Source organism: Argentina silus, assembly GCF_951799395.1.
Source record: "Argentina silus genome assembly, chromosome: 19".
In the NCBI taxonomy this organism is placed as follows: domain Eukaryota; kingdom Metazoa; phylum Chordata; class Actinopteri; order Argentiniformes; family Argentinidae; genus Argentina; species Argentina silus.
Window position 1 is genome coordinate 15255550 of NC_139673.1, and position 15799 is coordinate 15271348.

At 47.6% G+C, this 15799-nt stretch overlaps 1 protein-coding gene across 1 annotated transcript; it reads right to left on the reverse strand.

Annotated features, from left to right (window-relative positions):
- Positions 1-3885: 3885 nt before the first annotated feature.
- large2 (LARGE xylosyl- and glucuronyltransferase 2) lies at positions 3886-14244 on the reverse strand (the record flags this gene model as incomplete). Its single annotated transcript, XM_083691004.1, is given in 15 exon segments — positions 3886-6414; positions 6959-7154; positions 7342-7488; positions 7803-8081; positions 8340-8503; positions 8844-8999; positions 9141-9266; positions 9481-9593; positions 9753-9857; positions 9947-10118; positions 12215-12338; positions 12778-12860; positions 12949-13238; positions 14122-14155; positions 14158-14244. Coding segments are annotated over 15 exon segments (2274 nt in total). The 3' UTR covers positions 3886-6216.
- Positions 14245-15799: the final 1555 nt, after the last annotated feature.

Here is a 15799-nt window from a genome sequence, read left to right on the forward strand (position 1 = left end):
TACGTTCGACTTATTAACTCACAAACTCGACAACACAGTGTTTTTTTTTCTTCTTCTGAATCGAATGTCGACATTCCCTCTCACCTTCTTGAGTCTCTTAAAATATTCAACATTTTAAAAATACTGAATACTGCCTGTGTCATCTAGCCAAAGGAAAAGAGAGAGAGAGAAAAACAATTACAAGGTGCTATAGATCCCGAGACCCCTATGTGACCTTTGCCCTTTGACCCCCGGCTCCATATTGATCCATTAAGCCCTCATTTACTCCCTGTGGCCCCAACATAAACTGGAGTGAAAAAAAGGAGAAAAGAGGAGAAAATACCAGGGATTACAGTTATCAATGAGCAGCAAAACCCTGGAGAAATAGGGTAAACAAACAGCCAATAATAAACACAGGACAAGATCATAAGAAACTCCCAGAGTAAATATGAAGGATATACACTCACTGAACACTTTATTAGGAACACCTGTACACCTTCTCATGGTGGAGGTGGTGTAATGACGTGGGGAATGTTTTGGCACACTTTGGGCCCATTAATACCAATCAATCATCACTTGAATGCCACAGCCTATTTATGTATTGTTGCTGACCATGTGCATCCCTTCATGGCCACAATTTACCCATCTTCTAATGCCTACTTCCAGCATGAAAATGCACCATGTCACAAAGCAAAAGTCGTCTCAAACTGGTTTCATGAACACGACAATGAGTTTAGTGTTATTCAGTGGCCTTCCCAGTCACCGGATCTGAATCCAGTAGAACACCTTTGGGATGTGGTAGAACGGGAGATTCACAGCTTGAAAGTGCACTTGAAAGATCTGCAGGAATTGCGTGATGCAATCATGTCATCATGGACCAGAATCTCAAAGGAAGATTTCCAACATTTTGTGGAATCAATGCCACAAAGAATTGAGGCTGTTTTGAGAGCAAAGGGAGGCCCTACCCAGTATTAGTATAGTGTTCCTAATAAAGTGTTTAGTGAGTATATATATAATACAGTATTATTATTGTCCCCCAGCTGGGAGCACAATCACAGTAGAGTGGGATGGATTGCAAGGCTCCCCTTTATTGACCAAATGGAGAGGAAAATAAAGAGGGGGAACAGTTATTGCCATTGATCTGGGGAGGAGGTGTGGGGAGGGGCTGTTGTGGGAGTGAGTGTTTAGTTTGAGACACAGTGGAGGGACATCGATCCCCTCTGTGACACCATTAATGGGACTGTCCCCGTCTGCAGCGCTGGGTCCTGATGATGGGACACACACACACACACACACACACACACACACACACACACACACACACACACACACACACACACACACACACACACACACACACACACACACACACACACACACACACACACACACACACACACACACACACACACTCCAGTCCTAGCCTCTGATGATGAGTCTATCAGTACCTCTGCCTGGCTCTGGCATTGAGCCCAGGAGGCCGGTACTGCCTGCCAACACAGTGGCACAGATGAACCCCAGTGACTGATCATAGATTTTCTCAGTTTGATACACAGGAGCATACAGTTTGCAAAGTCAATCAAGAAACTCCCCATTGGAAACAATGGTGAATGGTACCAATAACAGAGCAAAGTTAGATACAAGTCCTAGTCATCACATTTACTAACACTAACCATTCCTCTATTTTGGCAGAGGGCAGGGGAGGCTGGTGGAGGTAGACATCGAAGGACGGGCTTGTTGTAATGCATGGAACGAAATGAGGAATGGTGTCGAACACACGTGTTAACTCACAAACTCGTGTGTTTGATACCATTCCTTATTCCGTTCCATGCATTACAATGAGCTCGTCTTCCGATTTCTACCTCCACCAGCCTCCCCTGGGGTAGGGCTTCTGATAATGTTCTACTGACAGCACATGCTGGAAGTGTTTGGCAACTGTGTATGTTTGCAGTACAGAGGTTCACACCAGGGTCGTCTAAATATATCCAAATGAGAATATTAAGGCTTGAACAGATGTTGAAAAAAACTAAAAGAATGAGTCAAAGGAAACATTGGTATAAATAGCTCCCTATCCCCCACACATCAGCGCTGAGCAATTCAAATAGAGAAATCATCTGAGGACAGCGTTTGTCAAATAAAAGATATTAAAAATTAAAAAATGATAATAACAAAAAAAGCTAAACAACCATGTATAACCCTATCATGAGAGCAGCAATCAAAATCTAGAATACCTACGTGTGTTCCAATACCTAACTAACAAAAAGTAATACGTGTGTTCCGATCCCAGATTCCCCTTTTACCGACGTCACTTTGACGTTCCTCCAGGGACACTTCCTGTAAACTTGCGTGTGATTGGTCTAATGTGACTTCCTGCTACAGTGCTTGTGTGAGTCCCATCTAATGTGTGCAGCGGACGAGATGATTTATAATGTCATAAAGGGCCACATCCACCAATTACACAAGCATTAGCCTTCAGATAAGAGTGGCAGGGAGGGAGGGAAGGAGGAACGGAGGGATAGGAGAAGAGAGAGAGAGAGGGGGGGGGGATTGGAGAGTAGCATAAACTTCTCTTTGAAAGTAGAGTATTACTGAGTAATCCCTGCGAGGGTTTACATAAAGCATTTAATTCAATTATAAAAAGGCATCACATGCATTCACAGTGCTCTGAAACACTTTCCAGTGAAGGGAGAACTTCAGAACAACTTTACTCACTGATAGGTGGAGAGGCCAAACCTAGTGTTAGAGGGTCATTACTGATAGGTCAAGAGGCCAAACCTAGTGTTAGAGGGTCATTACTGATAGGTGGAGAGGGCAAACCTAGTCTTAGTGGGCCGTTACTGATAGGTGGAGAGGCCAAACCTAGTCTTAGTGGGCCGTTACTGATAGGTGGAGAGGCCAAACCTAGTCTTAGTGGGCCGTTACTGCCAGGGTCATTCCTAGGTCATGGTTTGTCATTAGTGAAGAGTATTCACCTTTTAATTCTAATAATCCGATGATCTGTCTGTCAATCTAATGATTGACTTCACACAGACACACACACACACACACACACACACACACGCCTGGAAACAATGATTGACTTCACAATTAGATGAGTTGCAGATTAGTCGATCTATCCTCAGACGGCAGTCTGAACGGTCCATCTCTGTGTCCATGTGTAGCCTTTCACCCTCCTCCTCCTCTCCATGCTTATGTAACCCGCTGGGTTTGAACCGGACGCGGCTCGCATGGATGCGTTTCATTGTGTGTTTCCAAGCTGTCTCTTGTGCACATGATAAATAAACGCTGATTTCATTTGACTTGACGTAAACCGTTATACCGAGAGGACATCCTCGCGGTACGAGGGCTGAGAAGTCTCAGACGGGGCTACCTCATCACAAGAGCGTGATTCCTAATCACCTCCGCTACACTTAGCACTGGAGTGGAGTGACATGACACAGTGTAGAGTTTTCTATTTGTGGACATTATCATCCACACGCGTCAGTTGTTTTTGTTGTCGTTGCAGATATTGAAGAAGGCTGTGGAAGTGGATGTGAAGAAATACTTGGCTTCACAGTTTTTAGTTCTGTTTTGTGAAAGAAACCGCCTAGTTGCCGATTATTTCCTAAAGACAAGCAATACATCGATGAGAGACAATTCAATTTCCAGGCACAAGTAATAAATGTCACTGAAGAAAACAGCTGATGCAGAATTACAGCTGTTTTAGTTTTTTCATCCTTTGTGAATGAGTGGGGGGAGAGCTGTGTGTGTATGTGTGTGTGTGTGTGTGTGTGTGTGTGTGTGTGTGTGTGTGTGTGTGTGTGTGTGTGTGTGTGTGTGTACATTTAGCATATAAATACATCAGCATCTGTTCAAAGTTGCTCTAAAAGAGAAACACTCGAGACAAACCTGTAGAAAAAGGGCAGATTTATTTAAAGCACTTTGTCCCCTACATAGAAAAATATGATTGATTTGAATCAACAATAATAAATAGAGTGCCTGTCTATCTCCAGGCCCCATTAGTACGTACAGCAGTACAATCAATATCCAGTTTCACAATACAGCAAAGGCACTAGCATATACCGCAATCAGCACAGTCAATGGGGGGTGAGGGGGTGGGGTTGGGGGTGGGTGGGGGAAGGGGCATGGACGGCGGCAGCTTTGATTCATCCAACGCTATGGTAACCTTGCATGTGTGTCCATCCCATAGTAGTAGTTGTGTATGTGCCCAGGCCTGGGTGACGTCATAGGAGTTGTGATTGGTTGGACCACCTGTGTTGGTTGTTGTGGGTTTAGCGTGAGCTAACCTTACTATGTGGTGCCTTTCTGTATTCTGTCTGCTCTGATTGGTGGGTTGAAGGGTCAAAACGATGCTTTGCTAAGTGGCCTGTTAATCCATAAAGTATGTGGCCTACAAGTGTGATAATCCAATCATGGTGGGGTTTGAGAGACTGTGGGAGAAAAGGAGATGATATGAAGGCGAACAGATAGATGGAAAGGGGTATACAGTTTTGCAGGGGAGGCTAGTGCAGTAATGCATGGAATGCAATAAGGAATGGTATTACCATGTCACACGTGTTTGATACCATTCTATGCATTACAATGAGCCCGTCCTCCGATTTCTACCTTCACCAGCCTCCCCTGATGGTTTGATAGAAATAATGGGCATTGATTGGTCAAGTAGATGGCACATAGCAGACAGTGTATCAGACGAATCACATCTAAAGGGACAGAGAGAATGGTCCAGTCCCCCATGGAAGTTCAGTAGTGTTTTTAAAAATAATCCACGATATAATTCATAATTCCCAGTGCGCGGGTTTTCATTCAGGGAGATGTACTAGTTTCACTGGGCATGTAGCAGTGGTCCCAATCAGTAGTGACTTGTGTTTGAAGCTGAAATCACAATAATTAGGCTACTAGAATTTGTTCAGAAGGACGCATAAGCAGAAAGTAGCTCATTGTCAGTAGATCAGTAGTTGTACGCCTTTCCCATCCCTTTGAAGTATTTACTGATATAAAAGCATCTAGTGCAACTATTCAGATGCAGGAGGATAGACGCAGGTTCCTAATGTAACAGAGAAGAGAGACAGGATGAACACTGAACACTATGGCATAAAATGAGCAAAGTAAAAGCATGTAATATGATGCAGCAGGATCTGTTAGTGAGTGCACGCACGCACGCATGCACAAACACACACACACACACACACACACACACACACACACACACACACACACACACACACACACACACACACACACACACACACACTCTGCAGTTCATTTAATCAGTGAGGGCACACACACACCACACATTGCTCTGTGTGTGTGATTGATCCTTATATGCAGGTTTCTCATATGTGGCATCTCCCCTAAACCTGTAAAGAATCCTCCAGAAGCATTCTAATTAGGAAACATCATTTTTCTTTCAGGGGGGGGGGGAGCGGGTTGGGGAAATACAGAATGAAAAAAATAATGAGATCATTATGCAACATCTTAATCAAAACATATATTGTATATGCCGTTGTTCATTATTCTTTGATAATCATTTACATTGAGAAAAAAAGAAAATAGCATTAAATATCTTATTAAATATCATGGAAAATTATAAGGCTTAAATGTTTCTCCAGTTCAATTGGCCTTTCTGAATTTGATTCAGATTTGTCCCCTTGAAGAGACGAGGGACGTTTCAACTTTTTGCTCCACTTCTGATGTTCCCACATGTGACAACATCGTTCCCTATCCTGAAGTTCCAGGTCCATATATCCATGTGACGGATTGATTCCAACTGCATTTCCAGAAAAAGCCCTGATTGTCAGAACAAATCAATGATAATTGTCATCTTTCCCCAGCCTTAAAGCATGAAAGTGACCAGAATCTCTTTCAAATGACTGTCTTCCCTGTGAGTCAAATGTTAAGTGACTCAACCGCTATTGTCTTTTTCTGCTATTTCTGTTTTCTGTCTGTTTGGTTTGGTCAGTTTTGTTTTGATTCCATTTTGGTAACATAATCCATTATAGTAGGAGTTGGGAGGAGAAGCCGAGCCAGGGAAGCGAACACAAGGGCTCCCGTCTCCAGGTCGTTCACCGGGGCTGTCAAGCTCCACCTTCACATCAAGCTTCAGCAGTGATATCGGCCTGTAGCTGAGCCGCCGTTCTGTCCCTAAACCCTTCTCCTTGTCAGAGAGCAGCATGGGGGGGGGCTGTTGAGCGCTTGTCTGAGGGCCCAATGTGAGTCCTGCCCTTGGGGAGTCCTGCTTTAGATGTTCCTCTGGGCAGTAAGGTACTTGAGGGCAGCGGCGCCATACTTTCGGGACATGTCTTGGTGGAACTCGTCCTTCAGGGTAGTCAGGCAGTAGCGGTACCCGGGGCTGGAGCGGAACTTGGAGATGTCGAAGCTGGGGGCGTGGGGCATGTGGATCATGAACGCGTTGGGGAGGACCATCAGCTCATACTCCTGAGAGACGGGTAGGACAAGGAGACGTATTAGTGTCTGAGATATGTTAGGTGGGAAAGAGGAGGCTGGTGTAGGTAGAAATAGGAGGACAGGCTCATTGTACCGCATGGAATGGAAGGAGGAATGGTATCAAACACATGTGTTTTCCGTGCATTACAATGAGCCTCTCCTGCAATTTCTACCTCGCCTCCCCTGGTTAAGTAGGACTAGTGTGAACATGTCCGGTTCTCTGAGGTGCTGAGCACATGAGTCAGAGCTTGACTTTGATTAATGAGCCATTACAATAGCTATTATTCCTACTTAGTCTGCAGAAAATCAAATCCGACCCAATCACTTGAATAATCTTAATAAAATCTGATCTAATCACTACAATAATCCTAATCAACTTCCTAAGATGAAAAGAGGCTTTGGATCAAAGGGGAGTTATACGGCTTTCATGTGTGCAGATTACTTTGAGTTGAGTCTTTTGAGATTAGAGTGAAAACCATGAAACCAAAATAACATTTTCACATCAACAGCCGAATAACCACCCTCCATTCTGTACCTGTGCATCCAGCTCCATGATGTGGGACACCTTGTTCCAGCCGAAGCCCACAAAGCGCTGGTCGTACTCAGGACAGTCCCGCCTCACCACCACGTAGGGCTCAAAGTCCGCCTCCCACTCCACCTTGTAGGGTGTGGTGGCTGTCCGCCATTTGGCGTAGTTGGTAGGAGCATGGCCCTTGGTCCAGACATGATACCTGGAGAAACAAGAACATGTAATTACCAGGTAACAACACATTGGCATAATGTTATTACCATACCACTGTAACAACAGGTGAACAACAAGGTACATTATAAGAGCAACTTGTATAGTGCTATCGTTTTCCTAAAAACTAAATATCTGACTAAGATCTACCAGTGGTGAGAGCAGAGCTGCAGCTGTACCTGAAGGTGTAGAGAGTCCCCACGTCCAGCATGGAGAGCAGCTCAGCTTTGGATTTGGGGTAGGAGAGGCGGTAGCGCAGGGTCTCGAAGGCCGGCACCACTAGAGCCTTCTTAGTGTGGGCCATATCCAACTGGACCACAGACCTTCTGCATACACCAAACACATACTATGTTCATATGCAACCAATACACCAGCCAAGACAACCTGCACATCTAAAACCAATACAACATCCATAGCTAATCTATGAATTAAATATATAAGTTGTTAATATACAACCAATAAATCAGTGACACATCTAAAACGAATTAAAGGTCTATCACATATCATCGCGTAATGTAAAGGTTGTAGAACCTGAACTTTCAACCAAAAAATGACCCATCTCATCTGAGTGTTATGTCAACAAAGTTGTTATTATAATTATCATTATTATTATTACCATTATTATGGGGACTCATCTCACCTGAGGTAATCGTAGAGGCCATACATAGGCAGGAAATCTACGTCGGCCAAGAACACGTATGGCGTGTTGGCGTTCCTCAGCGCTACGTTGCGTACCAGGTTGACGGGGTAGAACTGGCCCTCCTTGTAGACGATGTGGTAGCCCACGTTTTTGCGGTTCTTGAGGACCTCGGAGGCCTGGGCGTAGCGTAGGAACTGCTGGGCCTCAGCGTCGGACATGTACAGAGCCAGACTGATGGGGCCCTCCCAGTGCTTACAGATAGCCTCCAGCATCTGGAGCCTGCAGGGGAGGAGTAAGGGGAGGAGGAGGAGGAGGAGGAGGAGAGGGAGAGGGAGAGGGACGGGGAAGAGGAGGAGGAAGAAGAGGAGGGGGAAGAGGAAGAAGAGGAGGAGAAGGAGGAAGAAAAAGAATGATGATGACGATGATAATGATAATACTACTCGTGTTGTCTAATCTCATCTATCTCAAACGTTATTCCATTTAAATCACCCGATTTCAACATAATAGTCAAAGTCAGGAATGAGTTTCCATGGTTACCTATCCATGGAGAGCTGGGCGACCAGCGTGACGTCCGTGTCGTCCCCGGTGGGCGTGTACTCATACTGCAGGAAGTAGAGGTGCACACGGTGCACTGTGATACGTTCGCGCCGGAAGTCATAACACTGGTCGTCCTCGTCCAGCTCCTCCAGGGCTCCCTGCAGCTGGACAGAGGAGGGGACACAGAATCAGACTCGATATTTACACGATATTACAACAATCAAAGTCATTTGAGGGTAAACATCGTTAGCCTCCTGCGGCTGGAGACGGTAGTGTCATTTACTTCAATACACATATTAGAACGACCTCTCAACTGGCTGTAAAAGATTGGGTGGTTGGGTGGATGATATGAACCAAGTAGAGTTGCATTGAGTAACAGTGACAAGAGATATGGTTAGCATCATGAACTAAGTGTCTCTTGAAAAAGTAGATTTATAACTTAATGAGACTAACCTGGGTAAATAAAGGTTAAAGACCGTGGTGGACAGTGGTGGTGGTACTCACTCGTAGGCTCTCTGTGGTGGCCTGGCTGGGACAGCCGAACAGTTCTCGTCGGAGCAGGTTGCCATCGTACTCCAGGAAGGTCAGGTAGAGGTTCCGGAAGAACTCCACATGCTTGTTCTTCACACGCAGCTTCTTAGGGGAGTTCCAGTGGATCACCTGACACAGAACACAATGTTTAGAGAGAAGTCCTTGCTGTTAAATGGTGTGTGTGTGTGTGCGTGTGCGTGTGCGTGTGCGTGTGCGTGTGTGTGTGTGTGTGTGTGTGTATTTAATTATTAATTCAAGGCGGAGCCCTACCTTGAGGTCTGACACCTCTGTGTAACACTGTTCTGAGCGTGTGTGGTCGGACAGCTGGACGTTCCAGAAGCAGGGCAGCTGATGCACCAGTACCGGGTTCTGCTTTATGAAGGCGTTAAAGATGTCCTGCACACAACAACACCTGATTTATGAAGTTATTTATTTTATTTAACCGTTAACTTGTAAACACCTTTCCCATACATTATCATATAGACATTTCAGACGTTATATAGACATTCATTCAAGACAATATACCATCTTTCCATTTTTGCCAGGGTCAATGGAGACATGATGCCATGAAACAGACAGCACCCCCTGGTGGTGTGGTGATGTAACTGACCTGGTCTGCTAGCGACGTACTGAGCATGCTCATGAGCTCTCTCTCTGCGGTCAGCCTCCACATCTGCTCCCAGTCGATCCTCCGCAGTCGCTCCAGGTACAGCAGAATGACCCCTGCAACACATGAGAGATGAGACACGGCATGTGAGTCAAGTCCTGTAATCTCTAAAAGTACTAAAGTACCGTTAGTGCCGGACACACACACACGCACGCGCACGCGCACACGCACACGCACACGCACACACACACGCACACGCACACGCACACACACACCTGTGTTGAAGCCTCTTCCCAGGGCGGGCCAGGGTTTGTGGTTCTTCCATAGATTCCCCAGGTACCAGTCACTTTGGTTCTCCACCAGCCCGATCACCTGCTTATCTGCAATCACCAACAATCAAAGCATTAATCAATAACAATAATCAATAAATCAGTAATTGAAACATCTTCATCAAGGTCAAAGGTTGTACCGGTGAACTTCCTGAAGATGGCCCAGAGTTCTGCGATGTCTGTGGCGAAGGTGATGTCCGTATCCAGGACGATGACCTTGGTGAGGTCAGAGGGCAGCGCTTTGGTTAGGGTCAGCTTCATCAGGCCGTAGATACCTGAGTAGTGCTTGTTGGGTATCCATGACACCTCCGACTGCAAGACAAGAGAGGGAGGGGGGGGGGGGGGAGGGAGAGAAGGAAGGAGGGAGGGAGGGAGGGAGAGAGAGAGAGGGAGGGAGAGAAGGAAGGAGGGAGGGAGGGAGAGAGAGAGAGAGGGAGGGAGAACCAGCTTAAACTACTGCCGACTGAACACAAACAAATATGTTTTCAAAAGGTTAGGGAATCAACTGAATAGAATCTGACATATGATATGCCACAAACATATCCTGCACATACAGTAAGCAAACACAAGCGTAGCCTTGCTCACTGAATGACTAACTGGCTGATGTTCAGGATGCGTTTGTGAATTCAAAACGTCTCGCCGGCATCTGCTCCGAGTGTTTTCCCATGAACGGGGGGGCAATAGTGTGTCTGCTAATTAATTCCCTTTGATTGTACATAACAGGATCTGCATAAGCATAATGAGCTTAGATGATGCTGTGATGTTTACAGAGAGTCAATGGAGAATCAGCCTCTCTCCTCTCTCTCTGTGTAGGTCGAGACATTACAGAGCACAAAGGCCTTTTGTTGCATCTGAGACAGTGTAGGCTGGGAATCTGATGATGTGACAACAGATGGAGCCCGGCAATATCACAGTCAGCAGACACACACACACGCACGCACACAGGCACACACACACACACACGCACGCACGCACGCACGCACGCAGGCACACAGGCACACAGGCACGCACGCACGCACGCACGCACGCACGCACGCACGCACACATACAGGCAGGCACGCACACACACACACACACACACACACACACACACACACACACACACACACACACACACACACACACACACACACACACACACACACACACACACACACACACACACACACACACTCAGAGACTGAGCAGACCAATATCACAGTCAACAAGGAGACAGAGGCAGGTCGCTATCTGAGAGCAGTCCCACTTTGTTACACACACACGCGCGCGCGCGCACAAGCACACACTTACACAAGCACTTACACACTTAAGCACACACACACACACACACACACACACACACACATACACACACACACACACACACACACACACACACCTCTCTCTTTGCATGTCAAACAGAGAGAGAGAGAGAGAGAGAGAGAGAGAGAGAGAGAGTGCATTAACTCTGACATTCAGTAGAGGTAAAAATTAATAATTTGGTGCTGTTTGCTGTTTGCTGTTTGGGTGGCAGCAGGGCATGAAAGGCCGTGCTGAGAGCATCAGCTTGCTGTGTGGAGCCTAGCGGAGCGTAAACAACCATGTTGCCTTCCTATCTCCAGGGAAGACACAGCAACGTTAAAAGCATAGAAGCATCAGTGGGGCCGTGTGAGGACAACGCTGGAGCGGAGGCCTACGCATCTGTTCACTTCACCCAGATCCATGGGCTGTGGACGTGGGGGTCTGGGGACGTGGGGGTCTGGGGACCTGGGGACCTGGGTACGTGGGGGTCTGGGTACGTGGGGGTCTGGGGACTTGGGGGTCTGGGGCCCTGGGGACCTGTGGGTCTGGAGGTCTGGGGACGTGGGGGTCTGGAGGTCTGGGGACGTGGGGGCCCGGGGTCATGGGGGTCTGGGGACGTGGAGACGTGGGGGTCTGGGGACGTGGGGGTCTGGGGGTCTGGGGACGTGGGGGTCTGGGGACGTGTTATAGTATAGTGTGTGGTTTTACCAGATGAACGCCTCTCAACACATTCTCCTCTCTCCATGTATAGTGTATATGTTATAAGGATCTGGTTGAGTGGACATGATGAATGTGTAGCCAAGTATTGCACCCAACAAAAAGCACCTCTGTTCATTGTTGGGTTATATGGATACAGTAGTGTGTGTTAAACCTGTATAGACTACACATGGACAGAGAGACAGTGACATGTTTGACTGGGCACTAGAAGGAATACACACAGGAGAAGAGATGATGGAGGAGGAGGAAGAGGAGGAGGAGGAGGAGGAAAGAGAGAGCGTAGAGTAAACGGATAGAGCGTAAAGGGAGGTGGGGAACGATGGGGATGAGAACGGAGAGAAAGTGTGTGAAAGTGTGTGAAAGTGTCCCGGTGGAAGTGTTTCCGAGCGTCTCGGCGAGGGTGTGTTTACCTTGAGTTCATCTGCGTCATAGAAGCTGACTTGTACAGATGGAACCATCCACGACTGGAACAGAGAGCTCAGGATCAGCTTGGCTACTGTGTCCGTGATGAAGTGGAAATGGAGCGGATTTCTCCTGAGAGAGAGAGAGAGAGAGAGAGAGAGAGGAGAGCGTTAAACGGATGCAGAGTTGTAAAGCTGAATATGCGTCCAAGTACTTATTCTCTCTGATGAAGTGCAGCGTTCAAGCATCATTGCCCCGCCAAGCTGTTGGTCACCGGGGAAAGAGACTCATTTGTTTCTTGGAAGTGGCTAGTGGGGCTGGCTAGACTAATTATGGTCCAAGTAAGAGTCTCACTCTGTGACCCCCCCCCCCCCCCCCCCCCCATCCCACTCTGTACACCCATCCCACGGCCTCACTCGGTACCGCCTCCCCCCTCTCTCACTCTGTACCCCCATCCCTGGCCCCCTCATCTGTACCCGCCCACTGCCCCCCTCCCCATCCCCTCTCCCACCTGTACCCCCCCCCCCCCACCACCACCACCACCACCACCACCACCACCACCCTCCCCTACCTGTGGAACAGGATGGACTTGACCAGAGTGACCACGTCTCTGCTGGCGTTGTGACCGGCACACACACACGCTACATGGATCAGCTGCATGAGGAGAGCACAGAGTTAGTTATACACACACACACACACTAAATGCCAACAGCTAAACAGAGAGAAATGGCCGACCCCTCACCTCACACTTCTGGATGGTGGGCGAGCGGGGACATTCCGTGCGGTTGCCCCTCTCCTCTGCCGTGTTCTCCACGTCCTCAGGCCCCGTGTCCGCCGACGCCCCCCACTGCTGGTTACCGTAGTTACCATCGGGGGGCTGACCGGCCGTGCCCTGCGATTGGCTAAGCTGCAGCCGGATCTGACGGTTCTCTTCCTCCACCTCGCGGACCCGTGACTCCAGAACCGCTCGCTCTAGAACCCTGGCCTCAGGGGTGTCGGCCAGGCAGGGGGACAGGAGGAGGGAACGCCCATCTAGAGGGAGGGAGGAGAGAGGAGGGGGAGAAAGGGTTGAGTTTCATCTTTAGTTCCAGGATTATTTTACAATGGAGAGAGGGGGAGGGAGGGGGGGTTAAAAAAGTTCAGTTTATTGTTCATTGTCTCTCTCATTCTGTCAGAATCACAGATACTGTACAGTGATAGCCACATCCTCCTACAGTGTGTGTGAAACAGGACATCCTCTCTTCTCTCCTGAGAAGAGCACACTGTGCTGTGTCTCCTCATCAATCAGCTAGCTGTGTGTGTGTGTGTGTGTGTGTGTGTGTGTGTGTGCATGTGTGTGCGTGTGTGTGCGTGTGTGCGTGTGTGCGTGCGTGCGTGATGTGTGTGTGTGTGTGTGTGTGTGTGTGTGTGTGTGTGATAAACGGCGCTCAAGAGTAGATGAGTGGATTAGATAGAGTCGGGGCTGTATCCTGGAGTGGAGACTAAATACATCTGGTCTTTCACAGTAATTCAATGTAACCATGAAGTGTTTCTAAAAAAAGCATACACCACAGCAATTCAGAGAATAGGAAGGTCAAGGTGACAATTAATTTAATGTATAGCTGCTATTTACCTTTTATTAACCAGGTACTACACAAAATACATTATCGTGTACTATTTCTGTGTGTACTGGGTAAATACTGGGTGAAATAGAGCACGACTGATGGCACTATGTTAGTGAAAACCATGTGATATTGGTTGAGGGTTGTTCCAGACAGATCTAGTACTAGCTCATGTGTGTGTGCATGTGTGTGTGTGTGTGCCTGTGTGTGTGTGTGTGTGTCTGTGTGTGTGTGTGTGTGTGTGTGTGTGTGTGCGTGCGTGCGTTTGTGTGTGTGTGTTTGTGTGACACAGGCCGGTAACCATGGTAACTCACTCTCCAGGTTGCCGGCCAGCAGGTAGAGCCAGGTGAGACCAGCAGGTAGAGCCAGGTGAGAAGGATGACGGCCGTCAGAGACGCCACCAGCAGCTTCAGACGCCCACGGCACGGCAGGTGCATGATGGGACGGCGGGGGCGGGGGGGGGGGGGGGGAGGTGAGGGGGTCAGGGGGGGTTCAGGTGGGGGTCAGTCTCTCGTCCACTCTCTGCAGCATGTTCTCATCTGAGGAGGAGGAAGAGGAGAGGTTAACGACACCAGTAGAGCTGAGTGACCCTGAGGAGGAGTCTGTTTAAAAAGCAGGAGTCTTGTTGCACAGAGGAGGAGTCTGTTTAAAAAGCAGCAGTCTTGTTGCACAGAGGAGGAGTCTGTTTAAAAAGCAGGAGTCTTGTTCCACAGAGGAGGAGTCTGTTTAAAAAGCAGGAGTCTTGTTCCACAGAGGAGGAGTCTGTTTAAAAAGCAGGAGTCTTGTTGCACAGAGGAGGAGTCTGTTTAAAAAGCAGGAGTCTTGTTGCACAGAGGAGGAGTCTGTTTAAAAAGCAGGAGTCTTGTTGCACAGAGGAGGAGTCTGTTTAAAAAGCAGGAGTCTTGTTCCACAGAGGAGCAGTCTGTTTAAAAAGCAGGAGTCTTGTTCCACAGAGGAGGAGTCTGTTTAAAAAGCAGGAGTCTTGTTCCACAGAGGAGCAGTCTGTTTAAAAAGCAGGAGTCTTGTTCCACAGAGGAGGAGTCTGTTTAAAAAGCAGGAGTCTTGTTCCACAGAGGAGGAGTCTGTTTAAAAAGCAGGAGTCTTGTTCCACAGAGGAGGAGTCTGTTTAAAAAGCAGGAGTCTTGTTGCACAGAGGAGGAGTCTGTTTAAAAAGCAGGAGTCTTGTTCCACAGAGGAGGAGTCTGTTTAAAAAGCAGGAGTCTTGTTCCACAGAGGAGGAGTCTGTTTAAAAAGCAGGAGTCGTCACACAGGAGTCTTCACACACTGACATTCTCTGCCACATAACAGAGATCATCAGCTATTTCTGTCTTTCATTCTCTCTTACACAAACAGTATGGATCTCTGGAACTACACTTGGGCAGTCTCTCACTCCCTCTCCCTCCCTCACTCCCTCTCCCTCTCTCTCTCTCTCCCTGCCCTTTCGCTCTCATTCTCTCTCTCTCTCTCTCTCTCTCTCTCTCTCTCTCTCTCTCTCCATGAGACTGATTAGAGCTCCAGGTTTTTCTCTTTGTTTTATTAGCGGCTTAATTAATCATGCCTCATTTTAATTAGACGCACGCCTGAAGGAAACAAGATTGGAAGCTGCTGCCAATCAAAAAAAACAAAAAACAGAGGAGGTAAATGATTGGAAAGGAAGAGTGTCTGGCCTGTGGTGGAAACTCATGTGAAGAGAGAGAGGAGAAGGAGGAGAGAGGAGACAGTGAAGCGAAGGCCGGTTCCTTCACCCAGGCGTTTATCTCCTCAGACACAGACAGACAGACAGACAGACAGACAGACACAAACACACACACACACACACACACACACACACACACACACACACACACACACACACACACACACACACACACAATGTAGGACAACATACCTACAAGACCACAGATAACCAGATAGTCTCAATCTACAGGACATTCCACACCGAAATCACCCACTCTACTCTCCTCAAAATCACCGCACTCTACCTCTCCTCAA